General features: G+C 39.4%; 1 protein-coding gene across 5 annotated transcripts in view; it reads right to left on the reverse strand.

The window, feature by feature from the left end:
* KLF12 (KLF transcription factor 12) overlaps positions 1 to 25,123 on the reverse strand; it is a 447,122-nt gene that overhangs the window by 43,665 nt on the left and 378,334 nt on the right. Inside the window, exon 7 of one of the 5 annotated variants that reach the window (XM_074022139.1) lies at positions 21,766 to 24,179. The exons of the other annotated variants lie outside the window; for them this stretch is intronic. Coding sequence (XP_073878240.1) covers positions 24,005 to 24,179 — 175 coding nt within the window. The 3' untranslated portion in view covers positions 21,766 to 24,004. Of the gene's footprint in view, positions 1 to 21,765; positions 24,180 to 25,123 lie in introns of those variants that run through there. 5 annotated transcript variants of the gene reach the window in all.

Genomic DNA, 25,123 nt, shown 5'->3' on the forward strand with positions numbered 1-25,123 from the left:
GTTTCGTTTTTTAGTTTTAGAAGGAAAATTCTGGCTTATGACAGTAAGCTTCCATGGTGAGAAAGTGATTAAAGTCAAGGCCTTTATCAATTACTGAGCCTACTGCCATCACTCAAGTAAGTGCAGTCTACCTGAACCAAGGCAGTGTCTTTAAATATGAATCAGAGGGTACCAATTCCAATGCATTTCAGAAGTAGAACGGTTAGTTCTTGGTAACTGACTGGATAATGGGGGATAAGGGAGAGAGGAGTGAATGGTGTCCCCAGCAGCTGGGCCTGGATGGCCAGGATAACGTCATTAGCCAAACTGGAGTCCACAGGAAAAGTGCCAAGATAAAAGCTAATGATTAAAATTAATCTATATATGAACAATAAATTTATGTTTAAATGACAACAGAGTAGCACTTTCTTTTCATTTGCTAGACAAGTAATAATTTTAAAAAAATAGTAGAAACTAGGTAATAAGAAAGTATTTCCAGAAATAACTTGAATGGATTTTATAAAAGAAAGCTCATAAAATAAACTTAGTGGTAATGGAATTTCATTAAATGTTGTCCAATGTGTAATTCTAAAGGCCAGGTACTTAGTAGAGGAAATTAGACCAAAAAAAAAAAAAAAAAGGCATAGTTTTTGTTTATTCAGTCGATTAACATTCATTAAATTATTTTAGGGATATTACTAAGTTTATAGTTGGCAGTTTACATACTTGATGACCTAGGTGATTGCTTTTTTGATTGTTTTTAATTATAGGAGTTTGTTTTTCAGGACCTCAAAGACATGCACTTAAGTGGAGGGAAGGACAAATGGATGAAACAAACAAGTTCTAAAGCACAAACTGTGGCCTTAGGCAGCCTGCTGAGTGTTTTACATACTAGAATAGCTTGAAAGAGTGAAGGGACTGAAAGATGTGAGTTCAGGACTATCAGAGGAAGAATCTTACCAATGCATTTTAAGCTATGTCTTAAAAAAATTTAACACCTTTCCTGAGCTTTGGTTTCTTTTCTTATAGAACAATAGTATCTATACTTTGTGGGGTTGTAGAAATAAAATACTTTGTGTAAGCAGGTAAATATTTGGGAAATGACTGCAGTAACTGCTGTTTCACTTTGGGTTAACTGTAATTATTAAACCTTTTTTTTTTTTTTTTTGAGAGGGAGTTTTGCTCTTGTTGCCCAGGTTGGAGTGCAGTGGCGCGATCTCAACTCACTGCAACCTCCGCCTCCTGGGTTCAAGCGATTCTACTGTCTCAGCCTCCTGAGTAGCTAGGATTACAGGCACCCACCACCACGCCTGGCTATTTTTTTGTGTGTGTGTGTTTTTAGCAGAGACGGGGTTTCACCATGTTGGCCAGGCTGGTCGCAAACTCCTGACCTCAGGTGATCCACCCGCCTCGGCCTCCCAAAGTGCTGGGATTACAGGTATGAGCCACCGCGCCCGGCCGTTTAACTCCATTTTACAGATGAGAAATCTGGGGTTCAGTCAAGTTAAGTAACTCACCCAAGAACACAGATATGAAGCAGTAAAAGCTGCCTTTTTGGTACTTGTTATTCCAAGTGCCTGAAACAGTGGCAGGCAGAGGAGTTGCTCAATAGATAGTTGCCTAATATTAAGGAAAAGCATCTCACATCACACATCTACATCTACCTCCTTCCCTCTTGACCTCTCAATGTTGGCGGTTCCCTGAGCTCAGTCTTCCGGCCATTTCTCCTTTCTGTTTCAACTCTTCCTTGAGTGATCTTGCTCATTCCCATGTTTCACATGCTGTGTTTCATGTATCTTTTTGTATGCCACTCAAATCTAATTCAAACGCCCCCTTCCCTGAGCTCCAGACTCATATCTTTTAGACCTTGCACTTGTGTGTCAAGCAGATAACTCTAACTTAACATGCTCAAAGCTGAACTAGTGATGCTTTTCCCCAAACCCACTCCTTTCCCAGTTTTCCCTATCTCATGAAATGGCCACTTCTCTCTTGGCAGTTCAGAACAAAAACAGGTGTCCCTCATGATTATTCTCCTCTATAGCTTATACAGGACCTATAGGCTCAACTTCCAAAACGTATCCCAAATTTGAATACTTCCCTCTTCACTGCCATACTCATCTCTTATCTGGCTACCTGCTATAGGATCTAACTGGAATCCCTGCTCCCACACCCTTACTCCTTCCCCCTAGTCTTTTATCTTTAATTGTAATCAAATACCATGAAATTTACCCCTTTAACCTTTTTTTTTTCTGAGACAGAGTCTCACTCTGTTGCCCAGGCTGGAGTGCAGGGGTGCGATTTCGGCTCACCACAACCTCCACCTCCCGAGTTCAAGCGATTCTCCTGCCTCAGCCTTCCGAGTAGCTGGGATTACAGGTGTGTGCCACCATGCCCAGCTAGTTTTTGTATTTTTAGTAGAGACAGGGTTTCACTCTGTTGGCCAGGATGGTCTCGATCTCCTGACCTAGTGATCTGCCCACCTCAGCCTCCCAAAGTGCTGAGATTACAGGCGTGAGCCACCGCGTCCGCCTTTAACCGTTTTTAAGTGTATAATTCAGTGGCACCAAGTACATTCACACTCTTGTGTAACCATCACCAAATTTATATGTACAACTTCTTCATCATCCTAACAGAAACTGTTTCCACTATATATTAACTCCCTGTCCCCTCCCTTCCTTTAGCCCTGGTAACCTCTACTATATTTTCTTTCCCTATGAATTTGCCTACTTTAGGTGCCTCATATAAGTACAATCATACAATATTTGTCTTTTTATGTCTGTCTGTCTTATTTTACTTAGCATAGTTTTCAAGGTTCATCCACATTGTAGCATGTATCAGAATTTCATTGCTTTCTAATGCTGACACACACACACACACACACACACATACTCATACACACACACTTTATCTTTATTCATGGATGACAGATTAACATCTGGGTTGTCTCTACCTTTTGGCTATTGTGAATAATGTCATTATGACCAGTATCTGTTTGAGTCCCCACTTCCAACTTTTTTATACCCAGAAATGGAATTGCTGGATTACTTGCAATTGTATGTTTACCTTTTTAAGGAATCACCAAACTGCTGTCCATGGCTGCTGCACCCTTTTACATTCCCACAAGAAAAGCACAAGGGTTCCAATTTTTCTACCCCCTCACTAACACTTGTTAGTTTCCTCTTTATTAATAACCATCCTAACAGCTGTGAAGTAGTCTCTCATAGTCTTCTTAATAAAACAAATAATGTCCTTTCAAAACCCCAGTGGTCTCCTATTTCACTTAGAACAAAGCTTAAAGCCTTTATCATCACCTATAGGCTCTCTAGGAACCCTGAGACCTCTTCGTTCTCTGTTGAGCTTCCTCTGCTCCAGCCACAATGGCCTCCTAACTGTTCTGGAACATGTCAAATCCATTTCAACTCAGTGCCTTCGCTCTTGCTATTCTTCTGCTTAGAACAGTTTCTCACCATTATCACATGGCTTTGGCCTAATTAATATCTCTGATCAAATGTCACTTCTTCAGAGATGTTCACATCTTTAGATGTCACATCTGAAGTTGTTCTTCAGAGAGGACATTCCTAGCACCCAATCTAGATAGCCTCTCCTGACCTTTGCACATATAGACAGAACAGCTTCTGTCTATTGCTTGCTTTGCTTCATATACCTTATTCTTCATAATCCATCTCTCTCAGCAGAATGTAAGTTCTATGTGGATGGCGGACTTTTTATTCATTTTTGTGTCCCAAATACCTAAAACAGTGCCAAGCAAATTTAAGTACTAATTATTAAAGGCAGGCAAGGTTATCTATTTATAGAGACTTGATAGTTTGAGATTTTTATGGTACAGAATCTTAATCTACTTATTTTTATAGCTTTCATAATAGATGGCAAAGATTCTTTGATATCTGAAAATATTTTTAAAATGTCTTTTCTTCCTTTTTTTGGGGAGGGAAGCATGATTTTGCTATTATCTATTGGTCAGTTAAGGAAAGAAACATCTACTGATATTCTGAATAATAGCAATAATATCATTGAGCATTTACTTGTGCCCTGCACTGTGCTATGAAGTTAATATAGATTATGTCTAATTTTCAGAAAATTATATAGGGTGTTTTCACTTTACAGATAAGAAAACTAAGGCTCACGAAGGGTACACTGCCCAAGATCACATAGCAAGTAAGTGGAAGGTCAGGAATTCCAACCAGGCACTGTCTGACTCCAAAGGTTATTGCTTATTCCACACACCATTTTGCAAGAAGTCATACTCAGCAGTTTAGAGGCCATAGAGAATTATATCCCACAATCTCTCCCTTAAGGACCATGCTGGCTGGGCATGGTGACTTACACCTGTAATCTCAGCATTTTGGGAGGCCAAGGCAGGAGGATCACTTGAGCCTGGTAGTTCAAGACCAGCCTGGGCAACATGGCAAGTTCTCACCTCTACAATTAACAACAACAACAACAACAACAAAAATAGCTAGGCATTGTGACACATGTCTGTGGTCCCAGCAACTTGGGAAACTGAGGCAGGAAGGTCATTTGAGCCCAGGGAATTCGAGGCTGCAGTGAGCTATGATTGTGCCACTGCACTCCAGTCTGGGTGACAGGGTGAGACCCTGTCTCAAAATAAAGGGAACATGCTGTTTAGTTAGTAGTATGACAAAGTACTGATCCACATGTAATTTAAAGGATATCGGTCAATACAACGGACAACAAAAGTTGGTGCCTCCATTATGTTCATGGTAATGAGAGGGATTTTGAGGAGGACGTCACCCCTAGGGGCTCTGGTGGTCAGGAAGTCATCCTGGAGGGAGTGGGACTTGAGCCAGGTCCTGTCAAGTGGGAATGAGCTGAGCGAGGCATGCGGGAGATGAAGAGGGTCACTCCAGCTGTGGGAACCACCTGAGCATTGGCCTAAAAACAAAAAGGAGTGAGCAGCATTTGGTCAAAAATGGGTAAAGTGATCTACTTGGAATTGACAGCTTACTTCTGGAGGAGCTGAGGAAAAGGAAGAACAGTAGCTCATCTTTATTGAGCACTTAGTAAATGATATCAAGCACTGTCTATCTGCTATATTAAGTATCATGTATTTAATTTGCAGAACAACTCTATGAGATTGATACTACTGAGTTACCCATGTAACATAAAAACTGAGTCTAAGGGAGAGTCAAGAGTGCACAGTGAGACATAAGGATGCATAGGCCAACTGGGTCAAGATTTTGAATGCTGCAACCAAGTACTTGTCTTTGCCCTGTATGCACTGATTTTCTTTTTCTTTCTTTCTCTTTCTTTTCTTTTCTTTCTTTCTCTTTCTTTCTTTCTTTTTCTTTCTCTCTCTTTCTTCTCTCTCTTTTTCTTTCTCTCCTCTTTCTTTCTCTTTCTTTCCCTCCCTCCCTCCGTCCCTCCCTTCCTTCCTTCCTTTTCTTTTTTTTCTCTTTTTTTTTTTACCTGCTTGAAGTTTTACCATGTTTTAATAATAATCAGTTGTACTACCCAGGTGTGACATTAAAATTCTACCAGCTCCTCTCTCACCTGTGCTATCCTGAATACCATGCATCTAAATATGCTTGCATCAAGATGAATCTCCTAGTCTCCACTCATTCTAGACTGTCACTCCTAAACCCTACTAATTGAAATTCCTTGGTTTATACCTGTAACTCACCTCTTGGTTCCTCCATTCAAGGACTTATCTCCCAGCCATCAAAATCCATATAATGTAATTCATTTGTAGAAAAAATGACTGTAGAGTTTGAGAACTGTTTCATAGATGAATGACATTAACTAAGGATATCTCTAGAAAGCCTGGAGTTTCTGTAAGTTATAAACTATTCATCTCAATTCAGAAAGTTAATTATCAACATAACAAATATTTGATTCTTCCAGCTACCTACATAAACTATAGTATTTGAAAACTGTCTGACTCCAAGAGTCAGTAAAATAATTCCTGTACTAGAAAAGTCACCATTTTATAATTTCTCCCCCATTACTTCTCATAATTCCCATAAAATTACCTAGTATCAGGTGATATGTGTCTGCATATTAAAGATCATATTGTCAAGCAGGAACTTTATATATCACCAAGCATTTGCTGTGCTTATGGAACAGGTAATGCACAAATGCACTCATGATGCATATTTTGGCTTCCAAATAACAACCCAGAGTTTGGTTGTCAGATGTGTTGCTGCCATGCAGGGTTAACGGGGCATGTTGTGGTCAAGTGTTCAAACATGTTTAACATCATCAGTGCAAGTTCAGGTTTATTCAAAGGGCAGGTAAGGTAGAGAAATGGAGTACTGATGCTCACTCTGAAAGAGAATGACCAAAACAAAACCCAGGAGAAAATTACATCCTAATAAATATACGCCAACATATATTATGGTTTCTAGCTTTTATTCAAAAAATTTAGAGCCATAAATGAAACATTTTCTTAATTTGCAGTTCTCTTCATTATATACTAACTTCAGAAATACATTGTGGTTCTGATGAAAAAGAGTACATACCAGTGGATTTCTGAGATTTCTCTCCCTACTTTCCAATCAATGCAATTTATTTTTTTCTCTTTCTTCTTTCTAGACTACCTGAGGGCAACTTCTGAGGCCTTGATTCAAAAAGCTAATGTGCTCAGAAACCTAACAAGTCACTATGGAGCTTAATGTATTAAATGTGTTATTGGCAATGCAGGGGAATTCTATTAATTTTATATTTTATATCCTGCCCTTTTTTCAGCTACAACTGTAACCTTTCTTTGAATCACAAATTAAAAAGAATTTTATCAGGAATCAGATTTATTTATTCTTCAAATTTACTTCACTAGTTACTAAGAGGTCTTTTCTTAACATTCTTCAAGGGTCCTTACAAATGAGTGTCAACAATAGGGAAGTGTTATTTTTGTGTAACCCTGGATAAGTCATTTAGCAACCCTGGATTCCAGTTTCTTCATCTGTAAAATAAGACAGTGGAACTAAATACTCTTTCTTGCCCTTTCAGATCCTATGATGCTGTGATTCTAGTATACTAAAATGTTTTAGACAAACACTGAAGTTAGATTTATCATAAAATACCTGTGAATCAGATATGAGGTTCATACTAATTAGAATTTAATTTTCCCTGATTACTAGGCAATTAAAATATACTTTAATATAGAACAGCAAGGTTCTGACATTTTCTATGCATGAATATTATGGATATGTGGAAATATATGAAACTGTCTCATTTAGGTATATCTAAAAGCTGATTTTCACAGCAAGAAGGTTAGCTAAAGAGTATGTACACTATCAATGAGAACTAATTAAACATTTTCTTCAGAAAAAAAATTCTCTCTGAGCCTTTCTGAAGAAGATCAGATTGGCCAATTGCACTCTGGCACTAATACGTGACTAAACCAACAACATCAAAATATGTGAACATTACATTCTGGCAGATGTGAGAAACAGCTTAATAATTAAAGTCAACATTGTTTAACTTCCTTCAATCCACTTCATTCAACACAGATATGTATATTTTTTTGAGATGGAGTCTTGTTCTGTCACCCAGGCTGGAGTGCAGTGGCACGATCTCAGCTCACTGCAACCTCCACCTCCAGGGTTCAAGCGATTCTCCTGCCTCAGTCTCCCAAGTAGCTGGGATTACCGGCACCCACCACCACACCCGGCTAATATATTTTTTTTTTTTTTTGTATTTTTAGTAGAGACAAGGTTTCACAATGTTGGTCAGGCTGGTCTCGAACTCCTGACGTCAGGTGATCCACTCCCCTCAGTTTCCCAAAGAGTTTGGATTACAAGAGTGAGCCACCATACCCGGCCCATCACATATTTCTAAGTCCTTACTCTACTGTTTTTTCCATGTGTTTTGTGAAAAATTGACAAGTCGTAAAAGACACTGTCTCTGATCTTTCGAATTTCAAATCTGGGTAAGTAAATATGTATTATGTTTGAGGAAAAACAACAATAACAAAAGTCATGCAAAACCCAAATATGAGTGACCATGAAGAAATTCAGATAGAATCTATACATGCTGAGGGATGTAACACGAGTGGTAAGATTACCCCAAAAAGGCTGTGTAGGTGAAGTGTTATAAAGAACAAAGACCATGATAAACATAGCTATAGTGATTTTCATACAACTTCCACTGATGACTGTTACTTCTGAAGTGTGAACTGCCAGCCATCTATTGAGGTTAAATGCCTGGTGCTGCAGTCAGATCACCAGGCCCCACCCATCTAACTGTGCCACTATGGACAAGTTACTTAGGGCCTCAATGCCTCAGTGTCCTTTCTATAAAATGGAATAAATAATGTACTTGGCTGGGCGCAGTGCCTCGCGCCTGTATTTCCAGCACTTTGGAAGGCCGAGGTGGGTGTATCACTTGAGGTCAGCAGTTTAAGACTAGTCTGGACAACATCATGAAACCCTGTCTCTACTAAAAATACAAAAATTAGCCAGATATGCTGGTGCATGGCTGTTATCCCACTACTCAGGAGGCTGAGGCAGGAGAATTGCTTGAACCCAGGAGGTGAAGGCTGCAAGTGAGCCAAGATTGTGCCACTACACTCCAGACTGCGTGACAGAGTGAGACTCTGTCTCAAATTAATAATAATAATAATAATAATAATAATAAATGTACTTGTCTTAAAGGGTGTGGAAAGGATTAAATGAGTTAACATGCAAAGCATTGGAAGCAGTGCCTGGTAAACACCTTAATAAATGTTTTCTTAATAAATGATTTCTCACTGTTCCACAATTCTGGGCTGGGAATATATTAAGGTATTGTTGTTTACCTCAAGGGAAATTGCAAAAGTGCTCAACTCAGTTTTTAAAAAATGTATGTCATATAGCTCATGTAAGATGTAGAAGTGAAGGCATAAAATCAATAAAAAATTAATGAGTTTTATATCTCCATAAAGGTTGGGAGTCATTGCTCTGGGCCAGAGGCTGGAGAAATGAACATGCCCATGTATGTCCTTTATTCCACTGCTGTTATCTGACATTCTGTAGTGACTCTTTGCAGCACTAGAGACTCCTTTTTTTTTCCTTCTAATTCTAGGGTAAGTTCACAACTGTTGGCCATCAATAGCTTCTGAATCGTTCTTGCATTTATATAGACATGATGATAAATAATCAGAGAAAATATTAAGTTAGCTTTGCCAATGATAAAAACATTTGTAAATTTATCTGGGTTTAGCACATTCTTGGATAATTTTATCTTTTAAACAAATTGTCTAATTTCCAACTCCAAATCACAATTTTTCCTTTTAGCACAAGCATATTAACTTCTGAGGTGTGTTAATTAAAAGAAAAAATGCAAAACTAGTAACATGCACAGGAATACACAGTCAACTATTTTGTCCAGAGTTGTTCTGCTGGGCTATAAGGGCAGAGCTCTTGTAGAATTATTCAGTTTTGTAGACTGTGTGACTAAAAACCTGTAACCTATCTACATGTTCTCAAAGTATAACAAGAAGCCTTCCCAGAAAGTCGTGAGAAGGCACTGGACCACTGTAGACAGTTGTGGGGTGCTATGGTCTGATGTTTGTGTCCTCCCAAAATTTCATACATTGAAACTGTCTCATTTAGGTGTATCTGAAAGCTGATTTTTTTTTTTTTTTTAATTTTTCACAGCAAGAACATGAGTTAAAAAATAAGGTGAAGGTATCAGGAGGTGAAGCCTCTGGGAGATGACTAGATCACAGGGGTGGAGCCCTCATGAGTATTAGTGCCCTTATGAAAGAGGCTTTAAAGAGCTGCCTTGCTCCTTCTACCATGTGAAGACACAGTAGGAGGGTGAGGTCCATGAAACAGAAAAACAGGCCCTTACTAGACACTGAATCTTTAGGTACCCTGATCTTGGACTTTGCAGCCTCCAGAACCATGACAAATAAATCTCTGTTACATGTAATCCACTCAGTCTATGGTATTTTGTTATAGTAGTTGAAAAAGACTAAGACACAGGGTAAATCTGCTTAAGCATTATCAGAGAAGATGATTTAGGAATAGGCATGTCATGGATCCTTTAGTTTATTTTTATTTTTTAAAAATAGAAATGGGGTCTCACTATGTTGACCAGGCTGGTCTTGAACTCCCAGCCTCAAATGATACTTCCATCTTGGCCTCTCGAGGTGCTGGGGTTACAGTTGTGAGCCACTGCACCTGGCCTGGTTTTTAAAAATGAGTTCAATTCTTGATTTATTTTTTCAAAGCAACTATTTAGACTTTCTTTGCCAAATGTTCTTTTATCTCAAGAAGCAGGAACAGGGAAAGCATTCTTCCAAACCCTCTAGGAGTCCTGGGGGGAAAGCATTTTGCGCTCTAACATATGTCTCAGTTTTGGAGCCTCTGTAGCATGTCAGTGTGTGGGCAGACTTGGGAAAGTGCAGCAAGAACAGCAGAGCAGTCTGCTCTGGCAGACAGTACCACTTATAGATGCAAAGCCCACCCAGTGCTAACGCAATTTACACACCCTGAAGAAAGTCCGAAAAATTCCAGGAGTAAAAGCAAAACATAAGACACAAAATGGGACACAGTCTCAAAGTGCTAAAGGCATTTTCACATAAAACTTTTTTTTTTAAGTTTATAATAACGCCTTTCATTTCTATAACATCGTTCTGCTGAAGAGTTAAATATCCTCTAAAGACATTTTATTGATTTTTAAAGTTCCAATTCATCCTGACAAAGCTCCCATGGAACAGAAGGAAATTTGCCTGCATCTTATAGGAGAGGAAACCCAAAACCCAATTAGATGAAACATGTCGATGTGATGAGGAAGCACGACTTAGAAAGCTCACATAAGCTCCGCTGTGGCAACCCATGATGCCGCCCCAATACAAGGAAGCCTGCCAGGGTTGGTCCCTGACCCCGGGAGAGCTGCACCAACAATGCTGTGAAGACCTACAAAAACTTTAGGTTGGTAAGGTATGGCTGTGGTTTCAAAGGCTTAGATGCTGGTTTCCTTGCTAGGTCAGAAACCTTGCACTCAGATTTACAAAGAATGACAGCACAGACTTCTACTGCAATCTGCCAGATCCCAACTATTCTTATAGCTCTTAGGCCAATAAGACATTCTCTCTGAATTCTATGAAAGTGTTTTTGAAACCAAGTACCATGGAACCTTCAGAGCTTCAGGGTCACTCATTTGAATTATTTAAATTTCAAGTACCTTAAGGCGAATCTAAGAGGATTACAACCCTCATCTTTGACTTCCCATCATGTTTATCAATAGCTCCTTTTGGAGCTATTGTTTTTGGAGGTTGCCTTTAACAAGTTACTGCTTTTATCTTTTAAAATATTCTATGTACAGTTAAGTTTTAAAAAATGTTGTTTTCAAAAAATCGCCAGAAAATTGTGAGACTCGTTGCTCATTTATCATTTCACAAATATTTATTGAGCACTTATGCGCAGAGTGTAGCACTAAGCTCAGGGGATGCAGTCACGAGTGAGGTAGGGACTCTCTCTACTTTCATCTGCTATGCATATAACAAAGATCACCACCTGACAAGAGACTTCCCATTCCTGCAGTCACTCACGTTGACCTTTCAGAGGAGGGTGGAAAGCCTACGGATAGGGTGAGTTTTAAGCCCAACCTGCTGAGGATTCTCTTGTTTTATGGTTGTTGAGCAGAGTCAACAAAGTCAATTTAATAAAATGTAGAATACTTAGAGATATACACAAAGGGGAAAAAATAGAAGCAAAGGGCAGTGCTTATTTATATTTTAGATTCTTATATTAGATTTGGAGAAGATGCTTGAATATTTAAGGTATCCTGTAGAACATACACATTTTTTCACTTAGGAAAGCAGAAAATTGTAAGAACTGAACCAAGTCTCTAAAATTACTTCCTAGTTTTACTTCAGTTAAACCTGAGCTCAAAAGATAGAGTGTATATAAATTTTAGTCTCTAGCTCGAGGATTACAAATAGTAATTTTCCTTTCATTGAACTTTTTGGTATTCAAATTTTGATAGTTAACAATAGTTAACAGTTATAGAGCAATTTAATGTTGGCTAGATACTATGTAAATACTTGACATGTGTCATTTTATTTAATTCTTCCAACATCTAAGATGATGGCATTATCATTCCCATTTTACATTCCCATTCTGCCCTGGCCCCTCCCAGATCTCATGTCCTTCTCACATTTCAAATGTATCATTTTATTTAATTCTTCTAACATCTAAGGTGACGGCATTATCATTCCCATTTTACACATGAGTAATATAGAGTTTAGGCAGATTAAGTAGATTAAGTTTGACGTTCTCTTTAAGATAGAGGTCACACAGTAGAAATGTTTAGTACATCAACCGCACAGTGCTGACAAGATGAAATGGTGGGACATATGCTTTTCAAATGAGAGCTCAAGATTACAACTTGCTCCTTCCTTTAAGAAAATATTACAGCCACAAGAGAAAATAATAAACTATCCCATGAAGGACTTGATATGGCTCAGCCTCCCACTGCTTAAAGGAAAGGCTGTTCTTCAGTTCTTTTATGTCACCCTCTCATTAAGTCAGGAAGAGCCATAGGTTTGTTTTCTCTTTGGGATTAAAAACAAAACAAAACAAAACAAAAAAGTGAGCCTTTAGTCTCATCCCTCTTGTAGTCTTTTCTCTTACATAAGAAAATCCTCCTTCCATTAGTTCTTCCACTTAAAGCAAGAGTTGCTGCAAAGGCAGCTGAAAGCAGCATGTAACATATCAGATGGACTGAGGACATCATGTTTATTTCACAGTAGATCCTCTTTCTTCAGCTCTGGGCTGCACTCTATTTCCAAACTTAGGCTTGGCATATGAGAAAACTGGGAGTGAGGAGTTAGGCATATTCATCTATGAATAACACAACTATTACATGTGCTAGGTGGTGTTATTATTACTCACTCTTACAGAATGTTGACAGAGGGATTTAACATTACTTCTCTCAGGATCAACTCTTCTTGTGTAGAGAGTGTAAAATTCTGCTGTCTGATCAGTGCTATCTTATATAAAATAACTATTGCTCTGAGATCCTGAAAGCACCATAGAATATGGCTTTGCCTTAAGACTTACTATACAATTACATAACAAGTTGAATGTACTAGAAATTAAGGCAGGGTGGGGGGAGTGCTAGAAAAAAATGTTCTCGCATTCATTAAAGTTATAAGGAAACTTCTTTCAAAATGGCTCCCGAAAGATATAGCATGCATATTAGAAAATATAGAAAACCTCCCGAAAGATATAGCATGCATATTACATTATATGTGTGGGTTTATGTGTATTTATGTAGAGTTGAAAAAGCTGATCCAAGAAGATTTTAACTCTGCTTTGGTATCAGCATGCTTCAGAACCACCAATAATTTCAGAAAAATCACCTTATTTTTAAAAGTTATGCTCATCAGTGAGAAGAACCAAAGTTGCGGTTTCTAAGGAAGTTATGCTTCCAGGAAAGAGAGAGAAATAAAATGACTAGGAAGTACATGGAGGGCTCTTACCATTTACTAATTCCCTGAGGCAGGATTCTACGTCGAGCATTCCAGATAGAAGAAACTAATGTACACCTTTAAAAAAGTTTTGAAAAGTACTTGCAAGAACTTTAGTGACCTCTCCTATTTATCTGGAAACTCTTCTTATGTAAGAAAAGTTCTACATCTACAAATATTTTTCCATACCTCAATCAGAACCAAATGCCAAGACCTATGGCATCTTTGAACTAAAGATAAATACCGCTGGTAAGTCTGCTTTCAAATTCTCCATCTACAAATAAGAATTCAAGTCTGACTTTGGGTAGCACGGATTGGATTAGGAGATTCACTGCTAAATTTGGAATGTGAAGATCTAGATGTGCCAGGGCTGTTGCAAAGTGGCTTTGTTCCATAGGACACATAACTGAATTTCTATTTTGGAACTTCAATTTCATCACTGACAAAATGGGGTCAATACTACCTATTGTGAATGTCCCAAGGGTTGGTTGTGAATTTCTCATGAGGGCATGGATGAAAGGGTGTTTTGAAAGGGTGAGTGTAGGTCTCCTGCAGGAGGGGTCTTTTCAAGACAGGCCTTTATAAACTCTTTTGGCACGTTGGTGGTAGGAGCAAAAAGCAGGTGACTGGGGCCTGTGTGACGGACATCCTGGAGCCTGGGTCAGCTACCCAGGGGGTAGTAATGTAGGGTTGTGGGGGGTGGCAGCAACAGCAAATGAAGCCAGAAAAAGCAACACAGGAAGAACTGCTATGGAACCCCAGGGCTGCAGGAGTAGGTAGGTAGACGCTGAAGAGCAACGCAGGGAAGGAAAGCCTGCTGCCAAGGATGAGCATGACAAAATGAGACTCAGCACTTGCGAAACCTGCATCAGGACATGAAAAAATAAAACTGCAAGGTGACGTATGGATGTCTATGCATAGGTGAGCATATGCGTGTCTCTACATATATTAGGGTTCATTAATTTCTGAGGGTGGCTAGTTGAGTTTACCTTTGATGAAGACTTGCGTGTCAGAAAAGAACTCAACATTCATGCATCCTGGTGTTAAATTCTGAGGCCATGGTTGCACTTTCTAGTTCTACAGAGCCTTCTAGCTTCAGCCAGCTGCACTCTTTAGACCAAGGCCTGCTAATGTAATCAGTCACTTTTATGAGTACCTAAACTTATAGCTGCTATGTACTTATTAAAATAACTTATTTATTCATTTATTGTTTATAAGAATTTGTGGTTAATGCATCCGTATCCTTTGTTTAAGCTATGGTTCATTACCACACATAACTGCAGGATGGGGTTATGTTTTATACATGTGCTCTTTAACCCCTGGGGACATAAGAGAACACATATTACAAATGCACATTCATTTAAAGCATATGTTTTAGGTAGGAAAGAGGGGACACTACTCTTATCCAATTGTAACTAAAATCATGATGTTGTGAAAGAGCTCACTATGAATGGAGTTGTGTCAGTAGCCTAGACGTAGGCTCTGGTTCTCCTCCTCCAGTGCATTAAATCATGTGGCATTTAGGTCACCTGGGATGAGGACTGAAGGGCATGCTCTAACCAGTACAACTGTAACCATGCATATTTATAAATACTAAAGGTAATTATTATCCTTAAAATATATCTAACAAAAGTCAACCCAGATTGTGACAATGACTGAATTTATATTTTATAAAAGTATCGGCCGGGCGCTGTGGCTCAAGCCTGTAATCCCAGCACTTTGGGAGGCCGAGGCGGGCGGATCACAAGGTCAGGAGATCGAGACCACAGTGAAACCCCGTCTCTACTAAAAATACAAAAAAATTAGCCGGGCGAGGTGGCGGGTGCCTGTAGTCCCAGCTACTCAAGAGGCTGAGGCAGGAGAATGGCGTGAACCCGGGAGGCGGAGCTTGCAGTGAGCCGAGATCGCGCCACTGCACTCCAGCCTGGGCGACAGCGTGAGACTCCGTCTCAAAAAAAAAAAAAAAGTATCACATGTGGTAATTACTGTGTTTCACATACTAGGCCAAAGTACTCAGTGTAAAAAGAAAAAGAAAATGCTCCTTTCTTAACACTTTTCATTGTTCTGCGCCTATATAATTTCTAGAATCAAAGGCCTCCAAATCAATTAATAATCACAAATTTTCCAAAGCTATGCATTATTTCAGATAACACCAAGCAAAAATAGCACCGAGATTCTAATTTCACCTAATGATATTTTCAAGATACCCACCAGTTTGAAAGCATGCAAGTCAAGGGTATGCCACTACATAACTGAATCAATAACTGTGGAAAAAGTTAAATGATGTATCATTTTTACATTTGAAGGATAGTAATGTTCAGCAAAATAGGTGGTACACACCGTCTGCACCAGGCAAAACGCTATCAGATGCTTTCAAACTAGTTTTCTGGACCCAGAGAGAAATCAGCATTCTAATGACATTTTACAACGGTGTGGCACCTGGCTGGTAAAGATCTACAAATGAAACCACCAAAAAAAATTGTGCAGCGCCACAATTAGAAGTGTGTATATGTACATGTGGGCAAACAGTGCAGGGACTATATTAATTCAATTATATTTTGGTTTCTGCATGTGGTAAAACACATTAAGAGAAGTATTAAAGAGGTAAAGCAATAGATATAGATGTATTTAAAACTTACAAATGAAATGAAACAAATATGAATTTTATTATCTCAAACAAGGCTAACTCCCAGGGCAAACACATGATGTAATATCTAAATATGTTAAACTGGTGAGGAATAGAAAGACCAACCTGTGACAAACAGGCAACCTGTGTCTTTATAAAACTCTATTAACACACAGCCGCAACATAACTTCACTAACTCATTCACAATAGCTTGAATTCTCTTCCAAAGGCAGAGCTCCTTTAGATACCTTTATATTCTTTATATATACCTTTATATTATATTCTCCTTTAGATACCTTTATATTCTTTATATTCTTCCAAAGACAGAGCTCCTTTTAGATACCTTTATATTAATTCTGAGCTTTACTATTATGTCAGACTTCCAATTAGCTCATTATTTTAATCACGCGAAGTTTGAAAAAAGTCTTAAAACATTCCATTTTATTTAAATTTTGTGTATCTTTCTAAAAAATTAAGAGTGATTTAATTATGGAGTTGAAACTAGAAGAATTAGGATATTTCAGTTTAAAGCCAGGTCCCTCTCTCCCTTCCTTTTTGTTTTTTGAAATGGAGTCTTGCTCTGTCACCCAGGCTGAAGTGCAATGGCACAATCTCGGCTCACTGCAACCTCTGCCTCTTTGGTTCAGGTGATTCTCCTGCCTCAGCCTCCCAAGTAGCTGAGATTACAGGCATGTACCACCACGACTGACTAAATTTTTTGTATTTTTAGTAGAGACAAGGTTTCACCATGTTGGTCAGGCTGGTCTCGAACTCCTGACCTCAAGTGATCCACCCGCCTCAGTCTCTCAAAGCACTGGGATTACAAGTGTGGGTCACTGCTCCTGGCCTTTTCTTTCTTTCTTCAAATATTTACTGTCTACTACGGGCCAGACCTTATGCTAGGTGCTGGAGATTTATAGTCTAAGAGAGGCATACATACTTCCTTACATGCACACAACTGAGGGCCATGACAAAAAGACATTGCAGGGATTCAGAGGAGGAATGAAGAATCCAGGCTGCCATCAGCAAAGAGGTGAGTGCTTTAGCTATGGAGAAGGCTGTTATCAAGGGAGAGTATGCAAAAGGATATGAAACTTTGAAGAACATGAACATTTAAAATGTAGGTAAAGGAAAAGGACTGAATGAGAAGGACGCAGTAGATATGTCAAGGTTAGCTTAGTTATATCATTGGGGAATTGAGTTAACCTAGCTCTCAAATTGTATTATCTATTAAAGGGTCAAAATACATTTTAGCTAGTAGATTACATAATTAATGTTAGCTATGTTATTAGTCATGGCCCTACATAAATGAGTCTTGCATCCCCTTATAATGATAGTCAACATGTATTTATTGAATTTGGTAAACACTGTTCTTTGAGCTTTATATGTAATACAGTGCATTTAATCCTCATGGTAACCATGAAACAGGTATTATTAGCAAGCCCCATTTTACAGATTAGGAACCAGAGACACAGAGATATAAAATAACTTGCTTGAGGTTACAGAGTTAATATATAGTAACTGAAGTAAGAAAATAGGCAGTCTGATTTATTGATCCCTACTCTACTCTTTCTCTTTTCATTTTAAAGATTAAGATAAAACCGTTTTTCAAGACATGTCACAGAATGGGTCTGAGAAATAAATAAAATGATATCGATGAACTGTGTGAAAACTGTGAAAAGCTTAAGAATATAGAATATTGAAAGGCGGTTCTAACAAAGTACAATGTCCAATTCTGGCAAAATCAGACTTCACTGTTTCCCCTGGAGGGAAGTGTTGAAAACGATGAATTTGTGGAGAATCACTTTGGAGACTCGCCTCTATCACCAGAGGATGAATTTTTTACCACCAATATAACCAGGCATGCCTGGGAGCAAATTACTGATTCTAGGGCCCATTTCTAATCCCGTATCAGATTCCTTTGTCACACAGAAGACAAAGTCAAACTGAAGTGATGTTTAAGTTTTAAGGGAGCTGATAATCAGAAGTTGGTATTTTAAGAAAAATAATATTATATATGATCCTTGTCTGTCCAGACCTTTAATCTGAATTAACAGTTATGGACTTAATGTCTGTGTCCCCCAAAATTCACATGTTGAAGCCTTAATCCTCAATGCAATGGTATCTGGAGATGGGGCCTTTGGGGATTAGGTTTAGATCAGGTCATGAGGGTGGTGGGGCCCTTAGGATGGGATTAGTGTACTTTTATAAGAAGAGAAACACAGATCAAAGTTCTTTTCTCTCTCCACTTTTTGAGGACATAGAGAAAAGGTGCACCCTGCCAACCAGGAAGAAAGCCTTCCCCAAGAACTGAATCAGCAGATGCCTTGCTATTGGACTTCCCAGCCTCCAGAACTGTGAGAAATAGTCCTGTGGCTTTAGCCACATAATCTATGGTATTTTTTTTTTTTTTTTTATGGCAGGCCAACCTATGCCAAATACATTTAAATTTTAGTATGTGGAGCTCTGGGAGAGATATTTTTGTTGTATTTTACCCCAGAGGAAATGACAGTGAAGAGTTTGATGATTTGTTTAATGCCAAAAGCCAATAGTAGGTAGGATTGAATCAGCATCCCTTGACTCCAAAGCTGTACTCTTTCCATTGAGTCGTTTGGACTCCTGTTCTTTATATTTATTCACCCCATGTCAGTTTTAAACGCCTTAAAAAAGTTACTAGAGAATAAAAGCCTGTACATTCAGTACTCCAGAGGCCACACTCCCTCTGTGGCCAATTAACACTAGATTTACTTTGATGGTTATTTCCTATAGAGTACCTGTGTTCAGTTTTTTTTTTATCATCAGAAGGGCCTTTTCAGTGTGTGTTCTAAGACCACGGGTCCTCAGCTTGCTACAATTCTGGGGGAGGCCCAGCTTCTCAACCTTCAGAAAGATAAGCGGTTTACCTCTTTATACCAACATGGATTGACACTTTGCACAGTGCCACTTAAAATTCAGTACCTGTTGATTCAGCTAAGAGATTAAAAAGAAAAAAAGATATTTATTCTTTGTTCATATGAAAATGTCGTATGCATTAATCCCATTAAACAACAGAGCCTGCATTTAAATCTCATTCTAAATCCTATTTCCAGAGTTTTAATGTATGAAGGTGTTTGTGTCTTCAAAGGTGTGACAATAAAAACTAAAAAACTGATCTTCATATTCATGAATATGCACAAGAGACAAAAAGCCATCAAATCAGTACAGCCAAAGGAAAAAGAATTAAAAAAAAAATAGCCACACAAAGCCCATCCGGGGGTGATGCTTTTTTATTGGACTAATTGCAAGGAAATATGAAAGGGTAAGCTTTTACTAATCAAGCTCTTTTCACTCAGCCAGGAAGAACTGCTAGGTACAGCAAGCAAAGAGACAGGGTGTTAATGTAAGCCTGATAATTAAATTCAGGATCAAGTGGATCAGAGGGAAGGCCACAAACGTAAAAATCAGGTGGAGGTAAGAATTAGAATCCCAATCTTTTATAATACTATATGGATTGTCGAAAGAAGAAGAGAAAGGAAACTTAGAACAGTTATCTTTTTCTTTTTAAAGTATCAATAAAAGTGGTTATATTTAAGAGAAAAGTGAACAGTGACAATAGTGCAGAGGTATTTTGCAGTATCCTGCCTTCTGTGACATAAAGCGCTTTCCTACATACTCATCTCCATTTATTTTCACATAATCCCTGTGAAAAAAAATAGGCAAGATCAGGCATAAGGGACTCAATCTTGCCCCAGATCACATGATTAGAGCGTGACAGAACACGTCTAAAATCTTAGCTTCTGAAATTCAGGTCAGTAGCCACCATTTTTCTTCAAACATTTTGTCAGGCATAACAATGATGAACAGAGAAAGGGCAGAAATGATGTAACCAGTGTTTAAAGATGTCTCTAATGGGAAAACATGTCTTGCTACCCTCTGAATTTGAGGATTTCTACTTTTCTGAAAATATTGAATAAGGAATGGGAAACAGCCATCAAAATGTGGAAAGGGAACCACCAAAGTCAGGAGGCGGAAGTTCTAAGTTCTAATCCCAGTTCCTGTGCAAATTTGGACAAAAGCATTCAAACTCTGGGCTTCAGTTTTCCTACCAATAGATGAGGATAGTGGAAGAGGTGTCTTCATTTCACTGATCAATATGCCTTGAGCCTGCTGCCCCGCGTGCTGTGCTCCGAGCCGGGAAAGGACAGCCTTCATACTGGAGGGCCTCAGTCTTGAGGAGAAGGTGGAAAGAACATTACACACAGGCCAACAAATACAATAAATCATGATAAAAGTGATGCTACGCTCCATGGGGTGACATCAGATCGGAGAGGAAGAAGAGGTTGATGGGTGGGGGGACTGCAGGGAAATCTTCACAGAAAAGCATTTTTCAATTTAAGTTCTGGGGTACATGTGCAGGACATGCAGCTTTGTTACATAGGTAAATGTGTACCATGGTGATTTGCTGCACCCATGAACCGATCACCTAGGTATTAAGCCCAGAATGCATTAGCTATTTTTTCCTGATGCAGAAGAACATTTTTTAAGCTGAGTTTTTGAGAATTAGTTTCCTTGGTGATCAAGGTGTTTTGGGAAATGTAACAAGTTCAGTGTGGCTGGGATTTAGGGTCCACGGGAAGATGGAAATAATTTATGAGAAGTGAGATGGAAAAGAGTTATGTGATACAAAGGGCCTCATATGTAGTGTTAAGGGCTTTGGACTTCTAAATCATGGCACACCACCACAGAGTTGTAAAGACTGGAGCAATCCCATTTGTATTTTACAATAATCACCATAGGCATGGCGATGACTGTATTTGGGGGAGGAGTAGAAAGAACTGAATCTAGAAGTCTGTGGTGTATACATGCTACATTTTCTTTATCCAGTCATCTGCTGATAGACACTTAGGTTGATTCCATGGCTTTATCATTGTGAATAGTGCTGTGATAAACAAATATGTGCAGGTATCGTTTTGATATAATGACTTCTTTTCCTTTGGGTAGATACCCATTAATGAGAACGCTGGATCAAACGGTAGTTGTATTTTTAGCTCTTTGAGAAATGTTCGTACTGTTTTCCATAGAGGTTGTACTAATTTACATTCCCACCAACAGTGCATAGGTGTTCCTTGTTCTCTGCATCCTTGCCAACATCTGTTTGTTGACTTTTTAATCACAGCCATTCTGACTGATGTAAGATGGAATCTAAAGAGACCTGTTAGGATCTTAGGGTAATGCTTCAGGCAAGAGATGATGAGGGGATGTGGGGTGAGGAAGAGCCAACACTGCCAAGAAATATTTAGGAGGAGGAATGCTGGACTCATTTGATCAAATAAATGTGGGTTATGACAGAGTTGGAGTCACCATAGGTTTCCAGCTTGGGTGATTTTGCAGATGAGGAATGAGAAGACTGAGGTTAGGGAATATGAACAAACAGAATAAACGGCTCTTCCAGTGCTAAAGTCTTCTTGTGGAAGAAAGACACCAGGGTACTTGGCGTTTTGGGAAAAGAGGTCCTCATATATTAAGATCTATTTATTCAGTTGAAGTCAGATATCTCACCGAGCAGTCCGGGGCTGGATGTCTACTGGGGGTAAGTGGCATCATTTGCAGTGGGCTGCTGACAGCATGTGCACGTGGGGTGAAGAAATTGGCTGAAACTTACAGGGTCCTTTGCAGCCTGAGGGCACACACAGGCAGCCTTAGATACATTGATACAGGTTCTGTCCAGTTTACCAGTGGATTTATTTTTTATTTTTTGAGACAGAGTGTCACTCTGCTGCCCAGGCTGGAGTGCTTACTGCAAACTCTGCCTCTTGGGTTCAAGCGATTCTCCTGCCTTGGCCTCCTAAGTAGCTGGGAGTACAGGCAAATGCCACTGCACCCAGCTAATTTTTGTATTTTTTGTAGAGATGGGATTTCGTCATGTTGGTCAGGCTGGTTTTGAACTCCTGAGCTCAAGGGATCCATCTGCATTGGCCTCCCGAAGTGCCGGGACTACAGGCATGAGCCATCATGCCCGGCCACCTATTGATATTTGTGGCTCATCCACTGTATAGTTTTACAGCCTCTAGTTGACGGTTTGCAGGCATTTTTACCTTCAGATTTTCTTCATCTCAAGAACTGTTCTGTCCCTTAACATCAAATAGACACACCCACACCACACACAGGCACCCCATGGTAACTATCATTTATATGCTGATGGCAGCTACATTTGCATCTACAGACTTGCCCTCTGCTCTAAATTCCCAACCACAACCACCAGTTGCTCACACTAAAATAGGTGTCATCCTTGATTCTTTTCTTCTCTTCACTTCCTTCCATAAGCAACTGCTGTTAACAGTTTTTGGAACACATCCTAGTTGCATCCACTTCTCTCCTTCTGTGGATACCGTTCTAGTTGAGGCTAGCATGCCTTTCTCCTCAGCCACAGCCTTGGCCTCCTCACTCATTCCCCTGTTCCCTTCCACACTTTTTTTTTGAGACGGAGTCTTGCTCTGTCACCTAGGTGTGGCACGATCTCAGCTCACTGTAACCTCTGCCTCCTAGGTTCAAGTGATTCTCCTGCCTCAGTCTCCCGAATAGCTGGGATTACAGGTGCCTGCCACCACACCTGGCTAATTTTTGTATTTTTTAGTAGAGGTGGGGTTTCACTGTATTGGCCAGGCTGGTCTCGAACTCCTGACTTTGTGATCCGCCCGCCTTGGCCTCCCCAAGTGCTGGGATTACAGGCGTAAGCCACCACACCTGGCCCCCTTCCACACTCTTACAGCCCTTTCTCTACTAAGCCTGAAGCATAAAACTCCATCCCTTCACTCTCCTGCTCAAAGCCATCCCGTGGCTCCCGTCACACCCAGACTATGGACTACTCGTTTCTGCTCCCACCGACCTCTCTGAGCTGAGGTTGTTTCACGCTCCCCATCATTCACTTTTTATTCCTTGAATGTCCATGTTTGTTCCCATCTGAAGGTTTTTGTGTGGGCTGTTTCTAGCACCTGGAATAATGTGTCCAGACCCTCACCCAGATGGCTCCTTCCTGTCATTCGGCTCCCAGATGCCAAGTCACCTCCTTTCAAGAGGCATTTTCTGGCCAACCCCCTCGGATTGCTTTCTAGTCATCTCTAATCATATCCTCATTACATTTTCATCAGAGCACTTATCACTACCAGATGCTAGCCAGTTGTCACTCTTGTTCCACTACACGGTACAAAGTGGGGGCCACGTCTGTCTTGTTAAATACTGTGCCCCAAGTACAGAAAGTGGCTGGATCATTGCAGGCACAATAATTTTACTGAAGAGGGAAAAAATGAATGAACACAAATATTCTGCAAAAGTGGTGATGCTACCAAGTGTTAAAAAAAAAAAAAAGTCAGTCTCTGGCAATTTCAAAAGAGGATCAGGTTTGTAAGTGACATAGAATTTAAATACTTAAATTGAGGATTAAAATTAAATACAGGCTAGGAGAAAATAAAAATGACAAGCAAGTAAAGGCCCACATGGAAGCTAGGCAGAGAAGAGGCTCGACTAATGCATTCTAAGGAAGCAGAAGGGTGTAAGATAAACAAGGAACACTCTGATTGCGATCCTCACTTTCTAAAAGGTGTTGCTTGAATCTTCTTGTATTTTTTGGAGCCCTTTTCTCCTTGAAAACCATCATCAATAGCATTCAATCAAGCCTCCCACTCAGGAGAGGAGAGAGGCAGACACGGAAACTCACACACATATTCTCTTCGTATTTTCTCACCTTTCTATGCCAATATGTTTTCCTTTAATGTTCCTGGAGGTACCCTTCACATAGAACACAATGTGAATAGTGCCCCCCGGGGTTGTGCAATATGGTTGTCCTGAAAAGAGAGAATAGCAAGCCAAATGTGGTGGCACCAAATTTCTGGCTACCCAGGCTTCTTTATTTGGGATAATTTTCCATTTAAAAAAATGTCCTGACAAATTTTTAAAATGTTAGGGCTACGTCTAATCAATTTCTAACACTCAAAATGAAAACAGGCCCAATTGCATATTGTTCTGGAGATTGGTGCTGCTTCATTTATTTTTAGGTCTTGGCATAACTTAGGAGAGTCCCAGGGTCCCTTCCTCTGACTGCTGTGCCTGGGACCCTCGCCTCTCATCACGCAGGCCTGTTCTGCTTCTTGCCCTCTCCTGGGAGAAAGGAAAAGAGCATCAGCCACATAATTTGATGAGATCTGTAGTTTAGTGGCGCTTCTGACAGTATATTTTAAAAAAGATAGCCAAGACTGTGAAAAACACATTCTCTATTAGCCATGGTAATGACAACTTCCAAATAATTGAGACTGTATTGTACAGGATGAAGACCTTCAATAACCTAAGTTCTTGTGACCAGTAACGAGGCTACTGCTGGCAAAAAATGCAAAAACCCACCCAGGTCACCAAAATCTCATGAGGAATATGGAAACACTACTAATGGGGAGTGAAGGGAGATGGAATAAATCTCGTCTCACCTAGAGGCAGAAACTAAGTCACCTGGCTGCATTTCAGTTTAGGATTACATTACATCAATGTCTACTCAAGAATCTTTGAGTATTCACAGCACATTATCAAAATTTACCAACTTTTACCTCTAGGTGGCAGCAACTTTCTTCTGTTCGTCACATGGCTGCCTTTAGCCTTTGTCTCCTACCTTTAATACAATTCCGTACTTCCTTGTCTTTCCCAAATAAATGCCTTATGGACTGTGCAGTTTGGGGAAGATTACTGTAAGTCACTTTCACTGTAAGAAATCAGTCCATTCTTCAGTTAAGCTACAAGGCTCTTCAAAGAGTACAAAATACTTCAGATCTAAAGTGAAAAATAATAGAAAGGTATACCCTTTTCTTTCTCCATACCTATAAACTGCAAACTCTCAGAAAAGCAGTATTTCTTTTTCTTTTCAGACCTCTGAGGAAAAAAGGCAATGAGTACAGGAATGAAAAAATAGATAGAATTGGAGAGATTTCTATTTTACAATAAATCAATTTAATCCTATGATATATCCATTTATGAGGCTATTCCAAATACATTATATGATGGAAGAGATTTAAAGGATCACAAAAACATGGTAAATACAGGTACATATTTATGTAATG

This window comes from Macaca fascicularis, chromosome 17 (genome assembly GCF_037993035.2).
Source record: "Macaca fascicularis isolate 582-1 chromosome 17, T2T-MFA8v1.1".
NCBI lineage: Eukaryota > Metazoa > Chordata > Mammalia > Primates > Cercopithecidae > Macaca > Macaca fascicularis.